The sequence below is a fragment of the Brachionichthys hirsutus genome, chromosome 6 (assembly GCF_040956055.1).
Source record: "Brachionichthys hirsutus isolate HB-005 chromosome 6, CSIRO-AGI_Bhir_v1, whole genome shotgun sequence".
Taxonomy (NCBI): Eukaryota; Metazoa; Chordata; class Actinopteri; order Lophiiformes; family Brachionichthyidae; genus Brachionichthys; species Brachionichthys hirsutus.
The window spans coordinates 14101481-14121277 of NC_090902.1; the positions used below are offsets into that span (position 1 = coordinate 14101481).

The following is a 19797-nucleotide window of genomic DNA, read 5'->3' on the forward strand; positions in this document are numbered from 1 at the left end:
GTAAAACTAATATTGAGGGGAATGAGCTGCTTGGCGGAGGTCTGCGCTCTCAGAGTGCTTTTCTAGTTATTGGTATTATTAGTTTTAGAGGAAGTTCTGATTGGATGGAGAACTTCACGCGAGCCTTTAACACAGTTCTGGTCCTGAAATTTTATTTGAGCAAAGGTTTAATGTCTTGAGCGCTCACAGAGCACAAACACTGAGAATTATATGTGATAAAAGTACCACTGAAATGCATGCCTGTTGCATGCCTGTTGCATGCCTGGTGCATGCCTGGTGGTGTAAGAGCATTCATCCACGAGAGGAAACCGACAGACAGACATTTCAAAATCGATCAACACACACACACACACCCCGACACTAAACACCACACACATACAGACACACACGAAGTTCGTGTGTGTCTGTATGTGTGTGTGTTGTTGAGTGTCGTGTGTGTGTGCGTGAGTGTGTTGGTTGTCCTCATGGCATCGTTGGATCCCGAGGGTTGACGAGCTGCGCTCGTCAACTTGTCGTCTTCTGCGTTGCAAAAGCAATAGCCCCTTACGCCTAGAATAGGCGCTCGGGCCTAATTAAAGCCGCAAGCGGCGTTGTAGGCCCTCGCCGGCCGACAGGCCGTTGAGCTGACCCGCCGACGCACGCCGCTTTTGTCCTGAGTGCTTCGCAAGTGTTTAGATTTGAGCTGCAACTCTTTATTCTGGAACAGTACTGCTAAATCAAAATCATCGAATGAGTCAACAGAGCACTTAAATATTAAGTGCCGTTAACGTTTAGTGAGGTTTTAAGTATATATGTATAAATGTTTCTGAGTGAATAATTTCTGTCAAAACATAACTTTTTAGTTAACGGGGGACTTTGCGTCTAGATACCGGTACTCATAACAAAACCGTTTACAATAACTAAAAATAAGATTTAGCACACCAACTTGTTTTTCAAGTTGATTTTACTGATTAGGGTTACTGAGTTCTGCTGGTTGGCACGATTTCAAAAACAATACAGAGGAAGATTCCAACCCCCACCCATTTAAAAATCAAAGTCCAAAGTTGAAATATAATTCCTCTGAACTTCTGCTTCTCTTTCTGAACCTTGTTCATGCACAAGGCAGCGGTAACATGGAACGGATCAGTAAGTGTCTCGGCAGATATAAAAACTATATTTTCCCGATGGGATTCACATCGGCAGAAATCATTGACTCACTCCAGAGCTTTGAAATCAGAGGCAGTGATGTATTCCTTGTCACTTACCCAAAATCAGGTCAGTGAAACGAACTCTTCTCCTGCATACACACGTTTTCAGGCTGGAATCAGAGTCTCACATCACATGATTTAATGTCTCTTATGTCCAAGAACAGGAACTATATGGACTCAGCAGATCATCATCTCCATCTACGAGTTTGATGGAGGTCTGAGTAAATATCCAAACAACATGGGAAAAATGCCGTGGCTTGAGCACATTCGTAACCGAGAAAACTACCATCTACGACCATCTCCACGGCTTTTTGCCTGTCATCTCACACCAGAATTTATGCCTCCAGGACTGGAGGATAAAAAGCCAAAGGTCAGTATTTTATATTTTCCTTTAAAGCAGAGGTGCCCAAAGTGTTCCACCAAGGGTCGAGACGCTGCAGGTTTTCCTTCCAGCCGGTTACTAAAGGAGGTGATTTTAATTATCAAATCCACGGGCCTTGAGTTTGACACTGTGACTGATGTTGTGTTGGCAGTTTTCTGTTACTTTGAATAATTGTATAATAAAGACACATGATTATGTAAGATTGGTCTTTAATTATTTTACCAAGGCCTTGGGGCTTCAGTCATACAAGCAGAACACCGGTTGTCCGACTGAAGCCAAGGGCAGTGAGCACATCTCGCTTATATAGGCACACATTCTTTGGTTCTTGGAACAGCAGGCAGGTGTTTATACAAGGGAAATTTTAAGTAACAATGTGGGAGGAAGTCATAATTTCTGAGTGTCAAACACGGAGATGCAGTCCAGAACTGTTTATCACGAAAACTCTGCCGCACACGAAGGTCTTTCGGTGAAGCGTGAATGGGAACCTCTGCAGACAGTTATTGTCCTACTAACCGTCCCTGTAGATCAGTTACTTAACATTGTTCAATCTCCACTTAATGATTACTTGATTGCTCTTGCAATTATCAATTATATAATTGTCATTATGCTTAGTAATTATTCTATTGCCAATACAACTGATTGATGGTTGTTGTGATAAAGGGGAGTCTGCGAGTCCAATGTCCTTGCAGTCCTTCTGTTCTAATTCAATTCAATTCAGTTTTATTTCTCTAGCACCAGATCACAACAGAAAGTTATCTCAAGGCACTTTACAGGAGTAGCAGGGAAACACAGAACCCAACTTGACCCAAAAGAGCAAGCACTTTGCGTGCACTCACCAGTTAACCCTTTAGTGGCTGTTATGAGAGATCTCTCTCTGTTGCGTTGGAGTTGATTCGCATCAATCTTGCCTGACTTATTATGTTCATAATCGTTGTATCTAAGTTGTTATATGAAATCTATCTCATTTGATAAGATATCATCTAATTGTAATTTTGTAATTCAATCAACGTTTGATTGTTTGGGTTTGTTGCGTATTCATCAGTTCGTTGTTTAATTTTCTCCTCTAGATTTTTTTCCAATTCCCGATCCTGTTTTTTTTTTCAAGAGGCATATGATAGCCTTCTTTGTCCACCATGAGGATAAGACATTGGTACATTTTTATTTACAAGGCAATGCTTGGACGACTGCGCTTCCACATCTGTAATTTAATCAGACGTAGAAGAGTTGATTCCTTCTCTTTGGCTTGGAGCAATCATTTGATGCTCTGTGTTCCATTTGCCTATACAGAACTATTAAAAAGGGTTTTTGTCTATTCTGCTACTTCTCCATGAAATATGTTGCAAAATAAAATATCAAAATTAACAGACCTGATCTCTTCGAATGCCTTTAGATCCAGAGTGAGTGCACTTGAGACGAACTTAAGTTCTGACGGTTATTTTAATTGTTTAAACTTTTTTCTAATAGTGTGTAACTTTTGCTGCCTCTTGGCCAGGATTCCATTGAAAAAGAGATTTTTAATCTCAATGTGACTATCTTGTATAAAGGGAAAACTAAAAATAAATCATTGTTTCCACATCAGATCATCTACGTGATAAGGAATCCAAAGGACATCATCGTCTCTTATTACCACTTCTGTCAAATCTACAGTAACTTGGATACTCCAGAGAGTCTTGAGGACTTCTTTGAAGATTTTATGAAGGGAAAAGGTGAGAAACTTCAGACTGATGTTTAAAGCTTTGTATCTGCCTCTGGAGTGTTGTTACATCCAAATATAAAATACTTGATAAAATATTTCATCAAATCAACTGTTGATAACTTTTAATAAAATAACCAGTGATCATGAAGTTTGGCACAAATATTGGAATCAATTCCCAAATTAATATTTTTTATAAAATGCTTGAACTGTATAAATACAATTTTCATTTGAAATTAAAATATTACTATTTTCAAGGAAAAAAGTAATTATCTACTCACCATTGCTTAATTGAAACTTAAATTAGGATGTGACAGAGATGATATCAGGTGAAAAAATATGTTAATAATGACTGAACTGTTTTGGAAGACAAACACAAAATACTTTCTGTTGATGCAAGGAGGCAAAATTTGATGATTTAATTATCAGTTTTGGGTGAACAGTTTTTGAAGAACGACATTCTTCTATCATGCAGTCGCATCGGCCTCCTGGTTTGACCATGTCAAAAAGTGGAAATCAAAGAGCGACCAGTACGACATCCTCTATCTGACCTATGAGGACATGATTGTGGTAATATTAGCATTTCAAAAATAATTCAAAGAAAATTATTCTTAAACTACTCCACTGTTTTATTAGGTATTTCCATAAAGCTTTTTTTCTTTGTCTTGTAGGACCTGAAGACAGCAGTTATTAAGATCTGCACCTTCTTAGGTAAAAACCTGAGTGAAGCAGACGTTGAAAAAGTTGTAGAGAAATCTACATTCAAGAACATGAAGGAGGATCCAAAAGCAAACTACAAGTTTCTGACATCAGTGAAGGGAGATTTTATCCGCAAAGGTAATGTAACATAACTAACATATGGCACGTGAACAAACATCATAAGTGGTTTATTGTTTATATGTTTTAACTACAGGTCAGATCGGTGACTGGAAGAACTACTTAACTGTAGCTCAGAGTGAACGAGTCGATCAACTCCTTCAGGAAAAACTCAGGGATTTGTCTCTGAAGTTCATCTGGAATAAAGAAGGAAGCCACGCCCACCCTGTGATGCTGGAACATCCTTATTAATTCAATAGTTAATGTGCAAAATGCATGAATTAAACATACTTTACGATACTTTGTGACCTGTTGGATGTCTCTATGTGGAAACACTATTCAATTCAATTCAGTTTTATTTCTATAGCGCCAGATCACAACATAAAGTCATCTCAAGGCACTTTACAGGATTAGCAGGGAAAGACCTGCAGGGAAACACAGAACCCAACTTGACCCACAAGAGCAACGGAGGCAAGGAAAAACTTCCCTTTAACGGGCAGAAACCTTGGACAGAACCTAGGCTCATGGTGGACGGCCATCTGTCTGGCCGGCTGGGTTGAGAGAGAGAGAAAGAGAGAGAGAGAGAGAATGGCAGGTCGGAGACGAGTCAAGGAGATGGATAGGGAAGTGATAGTGAGACAGAGCAGGAGCAGACAAAAACTAAATGCTAATGCTAGCGACGTGGACATCAGCCCTTTGGCCACAGGTCCAGGTTCTGCAGCACCACGGACAGAAGGACAAGCGACGTGGACTTCAGTGTTGAGGGACACAGGTCCAGGTTCTGCAGCACCACGGACAGAAGGACCTGAAAGAGAGAGAGGGACAAACAGCGGGAGAGAGCGAACAAGACTACGGGGAATAGAGACATATTGCACACATCTATTTATAACATGAATAATCAGATAAAGGGGGAGGAGCTCAGCGTGTCATGATTTTAAGCCACCAATGCTGCCTAATGACAGCAGATTGATTATACTGATTACTGCATTGATTAGTTATAAGCTTTGTTAAAAAGGAAAGTCTTTAATCTACTCTTGAACATAGAGATGGTGTCTGTCTCACGAACCAAAACGGGGAGCCGATTCCACAGTAAAGGAGCTTGATAACTGAATAACAATATTCATTAATTTCTGAACTTATTCTGGGAATTAACCATCTCAGGGTGGCTGAGGCTCAGTGGCCTCCTCTGTTTGACGAACCCCCAGGTCTTTAATTAAGTATTACTCACACACATTGTCTCCCAAAACTCTGGTGCAAATGTGTAGGAAGGTTTGTTGTGGTGGAATGCTCCTTTTGCTTACTTTCACACTGTCTTCTGTCTTAATACCCAATGTCAGTCTGAACTCCATTCAATGCTTTGTAATGCTTTTTAAGGTCTTAATTGTGGCACATTTAAACATCCATTGACACAGCTGGAGATAGAACATTTTCACTTTGTTTTATCTCAACACTGTTCACAGCTGCCCGAATATATCAAGTATTTTCCTTGTTTGATTAAAAAAAATGTTTTAACTGCAGGCTTGGTATTTACTGGTTTTCTCAGCTTGTCCTATAAATAAAGATACTCATAACATAAACGTTTACTATAACTTTAAAAATAAGATTTAGCACACAAACTTGTTTTTCTAGGTTACTGAGTGCTGCTGGTTGGCACGATTTCAAACACAAGTACAAAGGAAGATTCCCCCACTGTCATTTAAAAATCAATGTCCAAAGTTGAAATATAATTCCTCTGAACTTCTGCTTCTCTTCCTGAACCTTGTTCATGCACAAGGCAGCGGTAACATGGAACGGATCAGTAAGTGTCTCGGCAGATATAAAAACTATATTTTCCCGATGGAATTCACATCGGCAGAAATCATTGACTCACTCCAGAGCTTTGAGATCAGAGGCAGTGATGTATTCCTTGTCACTTACCCAAAATCAGGTCAGTGAAACGAACTCTTCTCCTGCATACACACCTTTTCAGGCTGGAATCAGAGTCTCACATCACATGATTTAATGTCTCTTATGTCCAAGAACAGGAACTATATGGACTCAGCAGATCATCATCTCCATCTACGAGTTTGATGGAGGGCTGAGTAAATATCCAAACAACATGGGAAAAATGCCGTGGCTTGAGCACATTCGTAACCGAGAAAACTACCATCTACGACCATCTCCACGGCTTTTTGCCTGTCATCTCACACCAGAATTTATGCCTCCAGGACTGGAGGATAAAAAGCCAAAGGTCAGTATTCTATCTTTTCCTTTAAAGCAGAGGTGCCCAAAGTGTTCCACGAAGGGCCGAGACGCTGCAGGTTTTCCTTCCAGCCGGTTACTAAAGGAGGTGATTTTAATTATCAATACCTCCTTCAATTTGAGAGAAGGCGCTCATTATTCAGATCAGCTGCTGGAGAGATGGTTGGAAAGGAAACCCGGAGTATCTCGGCCCTCCGTGGAACAGTTTGGACACCTCTGCTTTTAAGCAAATAAAATTAGAGACGTAGGACTCGCACCTATCCCAAAGGATTTTCCTTCCAAACTCAAGCAATCAGGAAATTGTTTCCATACAAAACAAACACAATCTAACATGAACTAAAACTCAGAGAGTACAAACCTCCTCCAAGCAGCTCACTCCCCTCCTAACTGGATATTGATATTGCTGTTTTGGGACTCAGGCATGTTACTGTCACTTTGAGAGAGAGCATTCTCAATTGCTCATGAGTGTGAAGGTAGGGCAGAATGTTCGGGATCTTGGAGGAACTGAGCCACACGGTTTCTTTACCGTATTGTACTTAAATAAGTAGGAGGACTTAACTGTGAATGATCCAGTAAAATTGTTGAACGGACTATGGAATGAAGGAGCCTGATTTTTCAATTTTACCTCGGAGTGTTGTGGGAGTTTTCTGCTTCATTTAGATACAAACGTGTAAACCAAGGCTGTCTGATCCTCAACCTGCCACAATAGAAGATGATCATCAAACAGACACAGACTGCAGCGCATTGCACGTGCTGCGGAGAAGGTGATTGGTTGTAAGCCATCTCTCCTGGACCCGTATGTCTCCTGGGCTCAGAGGCGTCAACCCTAGGCATTCAACTTCGCAATGCTGTTGACGACGACCAACACACTCACGCCCACACACAACGACACTCAACAGCACACACGCACACACACACACACCAACAAACACAGGGTGTGTGTATAACCATGTCGTTATATTTACTGTGTGGCCAAAGTTCTCCATGTTAATCAAATGAGTGCCACACAAAACAATCACCAATCTTATGAAAATGACATATTAGCATGGAAACGTCCCAAATTTGCCACATACATTCTCACACACATGCCAGTCGAAAAGGTCAATGACACCCAGGCTGCATTTCTTACACTGTTGCCATGGCAATGGCTAAAATGTCCCATATTATCCCAATACAGATTTGATTAAACGGTGAGCTACTCATGCAGCTCAAATCTAAACACTTGTGAAGCACTCAGGACAAAAGCGGCGTGCGTCGGCGGGTCAGCTCAACGGCCTGTCGGCCGGCGAGGGCCTGCAACGCCGCTTGCGGCTTTAATTATTATTATTATTCTGTTATTCCCGGAAGCTAGTCTAAGCAGAGCAAGCGAAAGACATGGCGAGCGGGAGGTATAATTGGTCGGTGTCCTAAAAGACCTTAAAATTGTTGAAAGACTTGACGGTAGAAGGCTAGAAACTCCGAGTTCTACAAACAAGTCCATGACCGGCTGATGGAAGAAGGAATCGAGCGAAACATCGAGCAGATAAAAAAACGCTGGAAAGGTTTGAAGAGCGGATATTCTAAGGCCAAAAGTCACAATCAAAAAAGTGGTTTTGACCGTTCAAAATTTAAATTTTATGACGTAATGGATGAATTGATGGGAGACAGATCATTGTCCAACGTGCCTGCTAATGGTGTGGACGTGGGGTTCGAGGAAGAGGAGGGAGAAGGTAGCGTCAGCACACCTGTGCCTGATGGTGCTACTGAAGATGGAATCTTTAATAAGTGTGCACACACATAATATTCAAAAAACTAGTGTTTCCTGTGAAAAGAAAAACATGAATACTAGACTTGTTTTTTTCTTTTCACTCAGAACAGGGCAGTCCTTCACCGACAGCGGGGAAAGCTCTCGTCCATCTTCAGAGACAACATTTGGTGTCCCATATTTATCTCAGGAGAGAACCTTGCTAGGTTGTCGGTGGAAATACCAAATTTATTACTCAAGCAGTTACTAATAGATTTTTCCAATGCCCTATTTTAAACTCAGTGTGGCCATTTAGTTACTGAACATCATGCAAATATCCCGTCACAAGTTTACCAGTGTAAAATAGTAGTTTTCTGCTTTAATAGTGTACAGTTTCAGAATGCTGCTTTCCCATAAGCTCGATACATAGAATGGAATAGAATCTTTGGCCCTAAATTATTTGTCGGATTCCAACATAGATTTTGTCTGAAGTTTGATCAGCTGTTCCTGATATCTCTAATAGTTTCATGCAAATCTGTAATACTTTTGGAATTAAGTGTCTGTCACAGTGTTCCTGCAATTCAAAATAAAATAAAAGCGTTAATCCACCTCTCTATCCAACATTGTGTGGTTAATCAGTATTTCTTCAATTCACTCCGTGAGGTATCAATGACCCCAGGGAAGTATGCCGGTACTCCACCTGAATGTAGACCACCAATCAGAGCCAAGGGGCGTGTCTGATTGTGTGCCAGTCATTCTTGCATGCTGCTTTTATCTTATTTATAAGGGAGCGTCCCTCTGATGCTGTGTGGAAGGTGGGAGAGACAGCATAGCTTGCTTCCAATAGGCCACATGGTGGCGTCATCTACAATTAAAAAAAATGAACCCGTTCCTCTTTGCTCCAGTTGCATTTAATGGAATCAAACATGGCCCGACTGGAACATTTGATACAATGGTTTCTTTTATGAGCTTTATCTGCTACCCTTCACTGGTGATGTGGTTTCAGTGGAGGAGAACGTCTTCCAGCTGATGTCTGCAGGAGTTCTCCAGTAAATAAATACTTCATGTTCAAAAGTTTTATTGAGCTTTGAAGTAAAACATTAAACATAAGACAATAAACTCGATAAAAGAGGGAGAAACACCTCCTGTGTTATTTGCATCTGTAATTGTCCCTACGTGAGAAATCTCTGGGATATTTCATGAATATTTGACATCTGTCTTCGGTTGCCCCGTCCTAATGTGTTGTTTTGTGTTTTGTGAAATGTTCCTTCTACCTTGAGTAACAATCATGGCCTGATCTGAATGCTGCATAAAATATTCCTATAAAAACAGGTTTCCACTCGGATCCCCAAGCTCTTTAATAATGATCCTCAAAAGCACAACATTTTCAAGATGAAAGTAATTCTTGCAAAAATAACGCGACATTTTATTGAGGTTTCTTTTGACAATTACCGGTATACTGCTGTCTGTATCAAAAGCATGCAAAGCGAAATATTAGACACTTAACTATTCAGCTATTTCAGAGAGGAATATAAAAATGTTTTCCCTCAGTCCACCGCTAGGGGGAGCAGCGATAAACAAGGGCTCCATGTTGGAAAGAGCACCTGCAGCATCCATGAATAGCAGGATCAATCCTTTGTGAGAACGTCGCTGTGCTGAACAGGGAATATTTACACCAACAGGCTATTGATTAGTGATCAGTTCAGCATGGAGACGATGCGATTGGTGGAGAGGGGAATTCACAGAGCTGTCAATAAGCAGTGTCAGAGCTATAGGCTTAATGCAAAGATGTTGCTCCTCAAACTATCAAAAAACAAGAAAACAAACACACAAAATATAATAATAATAATCAAAAAATTTATTTATAGGCGCCTTTCTCAGCACAAGGACACACACACACACACACAACAATAATATATAGAATAAGAAATAGGAATGAATAAGAAATAAATCCAGAAAGCTATATAGTTGGATTCAGGCTCTGGTTTTTGCGCTCTTTGCCTCTTGTAAGAGGTAGCGGTTCTCCAGCTGGAGCCGCTTACAGTCATTGTCCGATGATTTGAGAGCAGCACGGAGGTTAGCCATCCCTCTGCTGTATCGCTCAAACTCTGCTTGCTTGGCCGCCTGCAGCCTTTCCACAGCCTCCTTATTCCGCTGCTCCTGTCTCATGTGCTCGTGCTTGAGCTTCTGGTGCGCCATGTGCAGCGCCTGGACGTCAAAACTTTTCCCCCTCTCTGGCTCTTCTACGAGAGAGCATTTCTCCTGCTGGAGCCGGTTAAGATCATCGTCCGATGATTTGAGAGCATCACGGAGTTTAGCGATCGATTTGCGGTATCTCTGAAACTCTGCTTCCTTGGCCGCCTGCAGCCTTTCCACGGCCTCCGTGTTGTGGTTCTCCTGTCTCCTGAATTCTTGCTGGAGCTCCGTCAGCGCTGCCTTGGCGACGGTCACTTCTTGAGACAGCTTCACCTGATGATGAATATATTTATGAGATAGAATGTTAAGTACAAGTACAGTCAAACAGTAGCATGTATTACAGTACAAGTACAGTCAAACAGTAGCATGTATTACAGTACAAGTACAGTCAAATATCCTGTCTAAGAGGAGCGTTTCTAAAAAGCCCTTGCCGTCTTGTTTCCATTGAAAGTCCTTAATCATCGACATTTAACAATACCAATAAAATACCAATAAATTACTCCACAGATGCGTTTTGAAGGAGGCCAAAGAGGTGCATGCTTTGAGGGCAGGAGTCAAACAGTTCCACCCTTGGGGGGCAGTATTGTAATGCCTACCTTCTCATTTTCGTGCTGAACTCTGGCATTCTCTGCCTCTTCTAAGAGACACCAACTCTCCTCGTGGAGCCGGTTACATTCATCGTCCGATGACTTGAGAGCAGCTCGGAGGTTAGCGATCGATGTAGTGAACCGCTCAAACTCTGCTTGCTTCTCCGCCTGCAGCTTTTCCACAGCCTCCGTATCGTGGTGCTCGTGTTCCTGCTTCATCTCGTGATTCTTCGTCGAGCGAAGCTGGAGCTGCTTTAGCGCTGCCTTGGCAACGGTCGCTTCTTGAGCCAGCTTCACCTGATGATGAAGAATATGATGAATATATGTATGAGATAGAATGTTAGAGTACAAGTACAGTCAAACAGTAGCATGTATCACAGTACACGTACAGTCAAACAGTAGCATGTATCACAGTACAAGTACAGTCAAACAGTAGTATGTATCACAGTACACGTACAGTCAAACAGTAGTATGTATCACAGTACACGTACAGTCAAACAGTAGCATGTATTACTACAAGTACAGTCAAACAGTAGTATGTATTACTACAAGTACAGTCAAACAGTAGCATGTATCACAGTACAAGTACAGTCAAACAGTAGCATGTATTACAGTACAAATACAGTCAAACAGTAGCATGTATCACAGTACAAGTACTGTCAAACAGTAGTATGTATTACAGTACACGTACAGTCACACAGTAGTATGTATCACAGTACACGTACAGTCAAACAGTAGTATGTATCACAGTACACGTACAGTCACACAGTAGTATGTATTACAGTACAAGTACAGTCAAACAGTAGTATGTATCACAGTACACGTACAGTCACACAGTAGCATGTATTACAGTACAAGTACTGTCAAACAGTAGTATGTATTACAGTACACGTACAGTCACACAGTAGTATGTATCACAGTACACGTACAGTCAAACAGTAGTATGTATTACAGTACAAGTACAGTCAAACAGTAGCATGTATTACTACAAGTACAGTCAAACAGTAGTATGTATTACAGTACAAGTACAGTCAAACAGTAGTATGTATTACAGCAGGGGTCCCCAACCACCGGGCCGCGGCCCGGTACCGGTCCGTGAGGCATTTGTTACCGGGCCGCAAAGAAAGAATAACTAATGTATACAATTTCCGTTGCATCGATTATTAGCGTCTAAAAGGTGTTTTATTTTGAAAAACGGCCGGATTTTCTCCAACGTAACAATCGCGTCTTTATGCGTTGAAAAAAAACAGCCATGAACTCGCGAAAATTAATAAAAAGAAACAAAAGTATTTGGAGAGCTTCTTTACTAAGGAGAAAAGTCCAACTGAGGAGGAAGAAGAGGAGGAAGAAGAGGAGGTGATGACCTCCAAGAAGAGAAACCAGGACTAAGACTTAAAACTCGGGTATTAACAGCTGATTCGCTCCGTTAACGAGCAATGAAGGGTTAAAACCTGCTTCGGCACATTGAGACCAGAGCCCGGATTAAAAGACAAGAACCCGGATTAAAAGACAAGTAGATATTGATATTAAATATTTATTTATACCCCCCGGTCTGCGAAAAGATTTCACGGCATGAAACCGGTCCGTGGCAGGAAAAAGGTTGGGGACCGCTGTATTACAGTACAAGTACAGTCAAACAGTAGCATATACTACAGTACAAGTACAGTCAAACAGTAGCATATACTACAGTACAAGTACAGTCAAACAGTAGCATGTATTACAGTACAAGTACAGTCACACAGTAGCATGTATTACAGTACAAGTACAGTCAAACAGTAGTATGTATTACAGTACAAGTACAGTCAAACAGTAGCATGTATTACAGTACACGTACAGTCAAACAGTAGAATGTATTACAGTACAAGCAATAAAATACCAATAAATGACTCCACCCCTGGGGGGCAGTATTGTAATGCCTACCTTCTCATGTTCGTGCTGAATTCTGGCATCCTCTGCCTCTCCTAAGAGAGCGCATTTCTCCAGCTGGAGCCGGTTACAATCATCTTCCGATGATTTGAGAGCAGCACGGAGTTTATCGATCCCTTTGCTGGCTCTCTGAAGGTCTGCTTCCCTGGACGCCTGCAGCCATTCCAGAGTGTCCGAATTCTGTTCCTGCTGTTCGATGTGCTCCTCTTCCAGCTTCTGGTACGCCATGCGCAGCGCCTGGTTGTCCAATCTCTCCTGTTTCAGCTTCAACTCCAGCGCCTGCTTCTCTGCAGCCATCTCCCGCAGTTTTCTGAAGAGATTGCGGTCAGAGTCGGAGGTCCGCTGGGTCTCAGTCTCACGCTGTGGCTTCATTTGAGGGTTCTTGTTCATCCGATCTTTCACTGCTGTCATTTGCTCAAGGTCTGAATCCTGCATCACAAAGCACTTGCTTTTATACCTCGGCCTAGATCAAAGCAGGGGCTTGCTTTAATGTCCCAACAGCAAAGGAAAAGATTAAAGCACTAAGCTCTTTGTTACCTTTGCTTGCTAGGATACCATTTTGTACGCGTGTAACAAACACAAAACACACTTGCTTGTCTTAATTACTTTTATACAATTATTTTTTTGAAAACATACATGAATTATTATGCTGCTCCGGCTGCTTCATTGACCCAGAATCCTCAAATGAAACAAAAATGAGTCTTTATCAGGACAACAACCGTCATGCTGATGCCTCTGGGTGTGACAACGTGAAGTCAAATCTAACATGCGTGTTGAGTCTGATTGACAAAGCGCACCTTCTGCGTCACAGCGGTTGTCGTAATCTGAGCAGCACTGCTTGAACTTCATGCACTGAGCATCGCAGCTGCACCTCTGACCTCTTTTGAAGGCTTCCCCGCATCGCCCTTTACACGAGTTTCCTGTTGCACACAAACACGTCTGAGGACCAAAGACGACAAATATTTTATTATTACATGGAACATCAGATGGCATCTGAGAGTTGGCTCTCTGATGGTGAAAATCAGTGCAGAGCATTTCTTTTAGTACCAAGGTATCAGCATCTACAGTGTTGACTCTGTTTCTCTACACTGAGTGGCATTATTCGTACGTCAGGAGAGAAAAGGTCTCACTGGTGCTGCATTGAGCTTCGTAGTCCTTGCAGCACTCATCATAAACCAGGCAGTTGTGTCACACGGGCACATGAAGCTCCTGGAGAACGCCGCACCACAGCGTCGTGCAGCTTGTTGTTAATGACAAACAACATAAACTGTATTATGCTGACTAAATGAAACCACATCTGGACTCAAACTTTAAAACCAATTTCCCTTGAATCCTAAATGAAAACAAAATATAAAAAATATATCTCTATATCAAACTGAATGAAGCTTTAATTGACATCTAAAAGAAGTGCAGCTTTATTCCGTGTCAGAAGCTCAGTGCATGCAATAAGACGCATGCGGCAGGAAGACGTCGGTGGTTGAATGCAGCATGTCGGCTCTCTTGCTTCGATACCGAGTCTCAGCAGGACAAGTCAAGAATAAAATCCCTCACCAGCCAAAAGAAACACAAGGAAGCGCTGTCGTCATGGCTGCGCCGGAGTGTTGCCTGCTTTAATAAACAACTGAGATTGTTCAAAAAGTGTGTTTCGTTATCAGTTTGAGTCCAGATGTGGTTTCATTTAGTCAGCAATTTATTAATTCCTACAGAGTAAAAGTGTTTGTGTTCACTTATTCAAATGAGGGTCCAGACTGACTCAGGACTCATCATGTCGTGTGTTCAGGAACCGGTTTGGAGTTAAACCAACAATGAGAAGTTACAATGAAGAAACATCCGGTAATGTTGAACATGCAAAGTGAGACTTTAGGGGAGAAAGGATGCAATTATTGCGGGCGAGAAGAAAAAAAGTAACTTAAAGTAATAAGTAACCAGTTACTTTTGGCAGGGAGTAATAAGTAAAGTAATGTAATTACTGTTTCCAGCAAGTAACTAGTAATAAGTAATATATTACTGATCTTGAGTAACTTGCCCAACACTGTTGGAGTCATCATTAAACCTTAACAATGATAATTATTAACTATTATAAACATTTAAAACAGGTTGGAGTCATCATTAGACCTTAACAATGATAATTATTAACTATTATAAACATTTAAAACAGGTTGGAGTCATCATTAGACCTTAACAATGATAATTATTAACTATTATAAACATTTAAAACAGGTTGAGTCATCATTAGACCTTAACAGTGATAATTATTAACTATTATAAACATTTAAAACAGGTTGAGTCATCATTAGACCTTAACAATGATAATTATTAACTATTATAAACATTTAAAACAGGTTGAGTCATCATTAGACCTTAACAGTGATAATTATTAACTATTATGAACATTTAAAACAGGTTGAGTCATCATTAGACCTTAACAGTGATAATTATTAACTATTATAAACATTTAAAACAGGTTGGAGTCATCATTAGACCTTAACAATAATAATTATTAACTATTATAAACATTTAAAACAGGTTGGAGTCATCATTAGACCTTAACAATAATAATTATTAACTATTATAAACATTTAAAACAGGTTGGAGTCATCATTAGACCTTAACAATAATAATTATTAACTATTATAAACATATAAAACAGGTTGAGTCATCATGAGACCTTAACAGTGATAATTATTAACTATTATGAACATTTAAAACAGGTTGAGTCATCATTAGACCTTAACAATGATAATTATTAACTATTATAAACATTTAAAACAGGTTGGAGTCATCATTAGACCTTAACAGTGATAATTATTAACTATTATAAACATTTAAAACAGGTTGGAGTCATCATTAGACCTTAACAGTGATAATTATTAACTATTATAAACATTTAAAACAGGTTGGAGTCATCATTAGACCTTAACAATAATAATTATTAACTATTATAAACATTTAAAACAGGTTGGAGTCATCATTAGACCTTAACAATAATAATTATTAACTATTATAAACATATAAAACAGGTTGGAGTCATCATTAGACCTTAACAATAATAATTATTAACTATTATAAACATTTAAAACAGGTTGGAGTCATCATTAGACCTTAACAATAATAATTATTAACTATTATAAACATATAAAACAGGTTGAGTCATCATTAGACCTTAACAATGATAATTATTAACTATTATAAACATTTAAAACAGGTTGGAGTCATCATTAGACCTTAACAGTGATAATTATTAACTATTATGAACATTGACATTCCACTCCAACTCCAATTACAGATTCAAAAATCTGTTAAAAGAAATGCACATGAACTCTAATTAACGTTTATTTTTCATGGTTGGTGTATAAAGATACCAAGAATAATCTGGAACCCTTTGATGATGATCCAGATCACCATGTGGACGGTGTAAAACTAATATTGAGGGGAATGAGCTGCTTGGCGGAGGTCTGCGCTCTCAGAGTGCTTTTCTAGTTATTGGTATTATTAGTTTTAGAGGAAGTTCTGATTGGATGGAGAACTTCACGCGAGCCTTTAACACAGTTCTGGTCCTGAAATGTTATTTGAGCAAAGGTTTAATGTCTTGAGCGCTCACAGAGCACAAACACTGAGAATTATATGTGATAAAAGTACCACTGAAATGCATGCCTGTTGCATGCCTGTTGCATGCCTGTTGCATGCCTGGTGGTGTAAGAGCATTCATCCACGAGAGGAAACCGACAGACAGACATTTCATGGTTAACAGCAAACTTAGCAGGCAGCAAATGTACTAAAGCGTGGGCATTGTAAGAATTACAAGATATTTTTATTCCTCATTTTGTGTTCCTGGTTGAGGAATAAGTATGAAATCATGCAGGAGGAAGACTGAAGCTTCCTGTTTTATACGTAGTAATAAAACAGGACGTTAGGATTTCCTAATCCTGTTTGATGTTCAGTTCAAAGAGTATCAAAAGATGATTTTATGTTTTATTTTATTTTTATAAACAATGCAGTGTCATGGTTTCCTCTCTAATCTATTCCAGCTGGTCGGCTAACAAGACAAGGTTGCCCCTTTCTTCATCTCCGTCTGGAACCTTTTGAGTTCTCCTGCGAACAGACTGCAGCCTCATGTTATTCCGTCACGCCACACGAGGGCGCACCACACTCGTATGTGCACTTCCGGTTCAGCACCGGAAGCTCGCTCTCTTTGGCTGCCATGAGGGGGAGCTGCTCCCTCCTCAGAGCGAGGGTGATCTAACACCGGCTAAAGGCATGATGGAGTGATGAATCTCTGGTTAGTGGTCCTAAGATGGCGACCTCCAGCTTGTTATCTTCCGGTGTTAGCGGAGATTCTCCACCGATGCCGGATGTGGAGCTTGGACGTCACGGGATTGAGGTTTCTGACGGTACGTGGCTCCTGGTGGTGTTCATTCTGCCTGTAATATGTCCACAGGCGATATTGTTTTCTGGTTGTTTCCGTTTTTGTTATAAATGCAATTTAGGGTTAAATCTGTGTTTTGAATGTCACCGACGAGTTTGATTCGGGCTGCAGAGTTCGAGCTGCCGCGCACGCCTGTAGTCCACAAACTAGCACGGTGAGCTTAATGAACTACAACCACCTGGAGATGCTGTAACGACGCCATCTTGTTTGATGCTGTTTAGGATTTGGTTCTGAATCTGTTTTAGGAACACAACCCACTCCAGTTATTTTGTTGCACGTGCAGAGAAGCCTGTTTGCTGAATTCGGTTAACCCATTAATCCCCAATTATCAGCGCTGCTCTTCGTTTCTAATCAGGATGTGTGTTTGGTACGTTGCTCTGGGCTGCTTGAGTTCGCCGGCCAGAGAGGATCACATGTCTGACAGTCTGCTCCTCCCTTTGTAGAGTCTCTCATTCAGGCAACGGGCAACACGAAAATATTTTGAAAACGCGTGACTCGACCAATCAGAGACGTGGTGATGACGGAGAGAGGAGAGGGAGAGAGGAGAGGACGCACGCACAGGAACGCAGCCCTGAGGAGGAGGAGGAGGAGGAGGAGGGAGCCTCAGACGAAACCACAAATCAGTTTAGAGACTATAAAGTAGGTGAAAACACAAAGTAGTTAAAGTAGTTACTGTGAAGGGACAGCCAATCAGGCAGAAGCTGCTCAGAGTCACCTCTACCTTTGTTGCCCAAGGTCATTCTGAATGACGATCCCTGAGGTCAAATGTTGCTACACTATAGCTATATATACACCTGCCCCCCCCCCCCCCCCCCCCGTTGTCAGCAAACAGTTACAATAAAGTTTCTTTATTGTAACTGTATGAGCAGCAGCTGTTGATCTTCACGCCTCACAGAATATGTTTTGTGGTGAATAAGAGTCATGCAGCCTGTTTATATTCTAGAGTTTATCAATCACTACAAATGATTCTAATTATTCTCTTCCTCCGATAACTTCAGGATCAAGCTGACCTTCCCCGAGAGGAGCCAGGCGGGGCTCAGCCTCCTCCACGCATACACACATACACACATACACACATACAGACACACATACACACACACACAGACACACATTAGCTCGGAGTGAGCCAGATCAGCCAGGGCGAGGGCCGTGAGGCACAGGGAGGAGCTGGAGCAGCAGGTGGGTTAAACTGATGCTAAAATTAAAGCGTGCTTTCAAAGAGCCGCGTTCTCGTTATTCTGACTACTGTGATAACCTAGTGTACAAGTACAGGGATTAAACTTGCAGTTATTGTATTAGTAGAGTGAAGTTTAGAGTTTGGGTCATGTTCAGTATTTCTGTCCACAGATAGAAGAAAACAGAAACAGGAGGGCCGAGAGGAGGGCAGCCGAAGTCAGGGATGACAGGAGGGTCACTGAGCTGAGGGCGAAGGTGGTCAGGGAGGAGAGGGAGGTGAGGAACTTTTTCTATCTTGGATTAGATGTGTTATGGTTGAGATTAAGATTTCCTGTTTCTCTCCCCCCGTTGTCAGAGACAAGGAATACTCCACAGGTGTGCGGAGAGGCAGAGGAGGATCGAGGTGAGTTCACAGCGGAGCCACCAAGCTGGTGATGAAACCACAAATCAGTTTAGAGACTATAAAGTAGGTGAAAACACAAAGTTGTTCTCAAGTAGTTACTGAGAAGGGACATCCAATCAGGCAGAAGCTGCTCACAGAATGTTTTGTGGTAAATGAGAGTCATGCAGCCCGTTTATATTCTAGAGTTTGTCAATCACTACAAATGATTCTAATTATTCTCTTCCTCTGATAACTTCAGGATCAAGCTGACCTCCACTTAGAAGAGCCCAGCCCTGCTCCCCCCCCTCCACTGCCCCCGCCCCCGAGAAGAGCCCGGCCCAGCACGAAACTCACACACGCATACACACTCACACGCGCGCACACACACACACACATGTAAATATGTAATATATTTAACTATTAAATAATGTAAATGTGCTTTGCTCTACGTCGTCTTTGATTCTCAGGCGCTGATACTCATCACATTCTTATTTGTGCACGTGTGTGTGTGATGGCCTCAAATGAACGAGTAGAATGAGAACCTCTTTCTGCTGAGCATCGTCGGTTCGCAGCCCTGCAGACCGGAAAACGTGTCGATACGGAGAGAAGAACACGACAAAACGAAGTTCTTCTGGAATTCTCTTCAATTGTTGCTCAGAGGGAAGTCGTGTGAGTGTGTGTGTGCGCGCGAGCGTGCGCGCTGGTTTCGTTGAGACTGCAGAGTCTAGTGGCCTACAGAGCCCCCTGGAGAGCGTCCTGGGTACTGCATCATGGTGTGGTATGCCGCGTGCACGGCAGCGGGGAGGAAAACCCTGCAGAGAGTGATCAACACAGCCCACACTGCAAACAAGGGTTTCTAAGAAAGAAACAAAAACTTGTTTCCAGATATATGTTCTTATTTTTTACCGAAATAGAAAAATTATCTTGACAAGCAAAATTTGTTTTGGAAAAATATTATTTTAAGAAAATGTGTCTAACAAAATCTTTATAAGACATTACAGCTAAAATTAAGCAACAGTTACTGGTAACAAGCCACAACACTGGTTTGAATGAAGTCCCAAC

At 41.3% G+C, this 19797-nt stretch overlaps 1 protein-coding gene and 2 long non-coding RNA genes across 3 annotated transcripts in view; 2 read left to right on the forward strand and 1 right to left on the reverse strand.

Annotated features, from left to right (window-relative positions):
- The first annotated feature begins 1106 nt into the window (after positions 1-1106).
- On the forward strand, positions 1107-4330 carry LOC137894661 (amine sulfotransferase-like). Its single transcript, XM_068740111.1, has 6 exons — positions 1107-1254; positions 1352-1557; positions 3149-3275; positions 3738-3832; positions 3934-4099; positions 4176-4330. The coding sequence occupies exons 1-6, from the start codon at positions 1113-1115 to the stop codon at positions 4328-4330; spliced, it is 891 nt and encodes a 296-aa protein (XP_068596212.1). The 5' UTR covers positions 1107-1112.
- Positions 4331-17709: 13379 nt separating this feature from the next.
- Positions 17710-19127, forward strand: LOC137894894 (uncharacterized). Its single transcript, XR_011105524.1, has 5 exons — positions 17710-17816; positions 18176-18356; positions 18525-18629; positions 18709-18756; positions 18995-19127. It is a non-coding gene; the product is annotated as an uncharacterized lncRNA (long non-coding RNA).
- The window catches only part of LOC137894895 (uncharacterized), a 118736-nt gene continuing 117623 nt past the window's right edge, over positions 18685-19797 (reverse strand). The window contains exon 3 of the long non-coding RNA XR_011105525.1: positions 18685-18781. This is a non-coding gene — a long non-coding RNA (uncharacterized lncRNA). The remainder of the gene's footprint in view (positions 18782-19797) is intronic.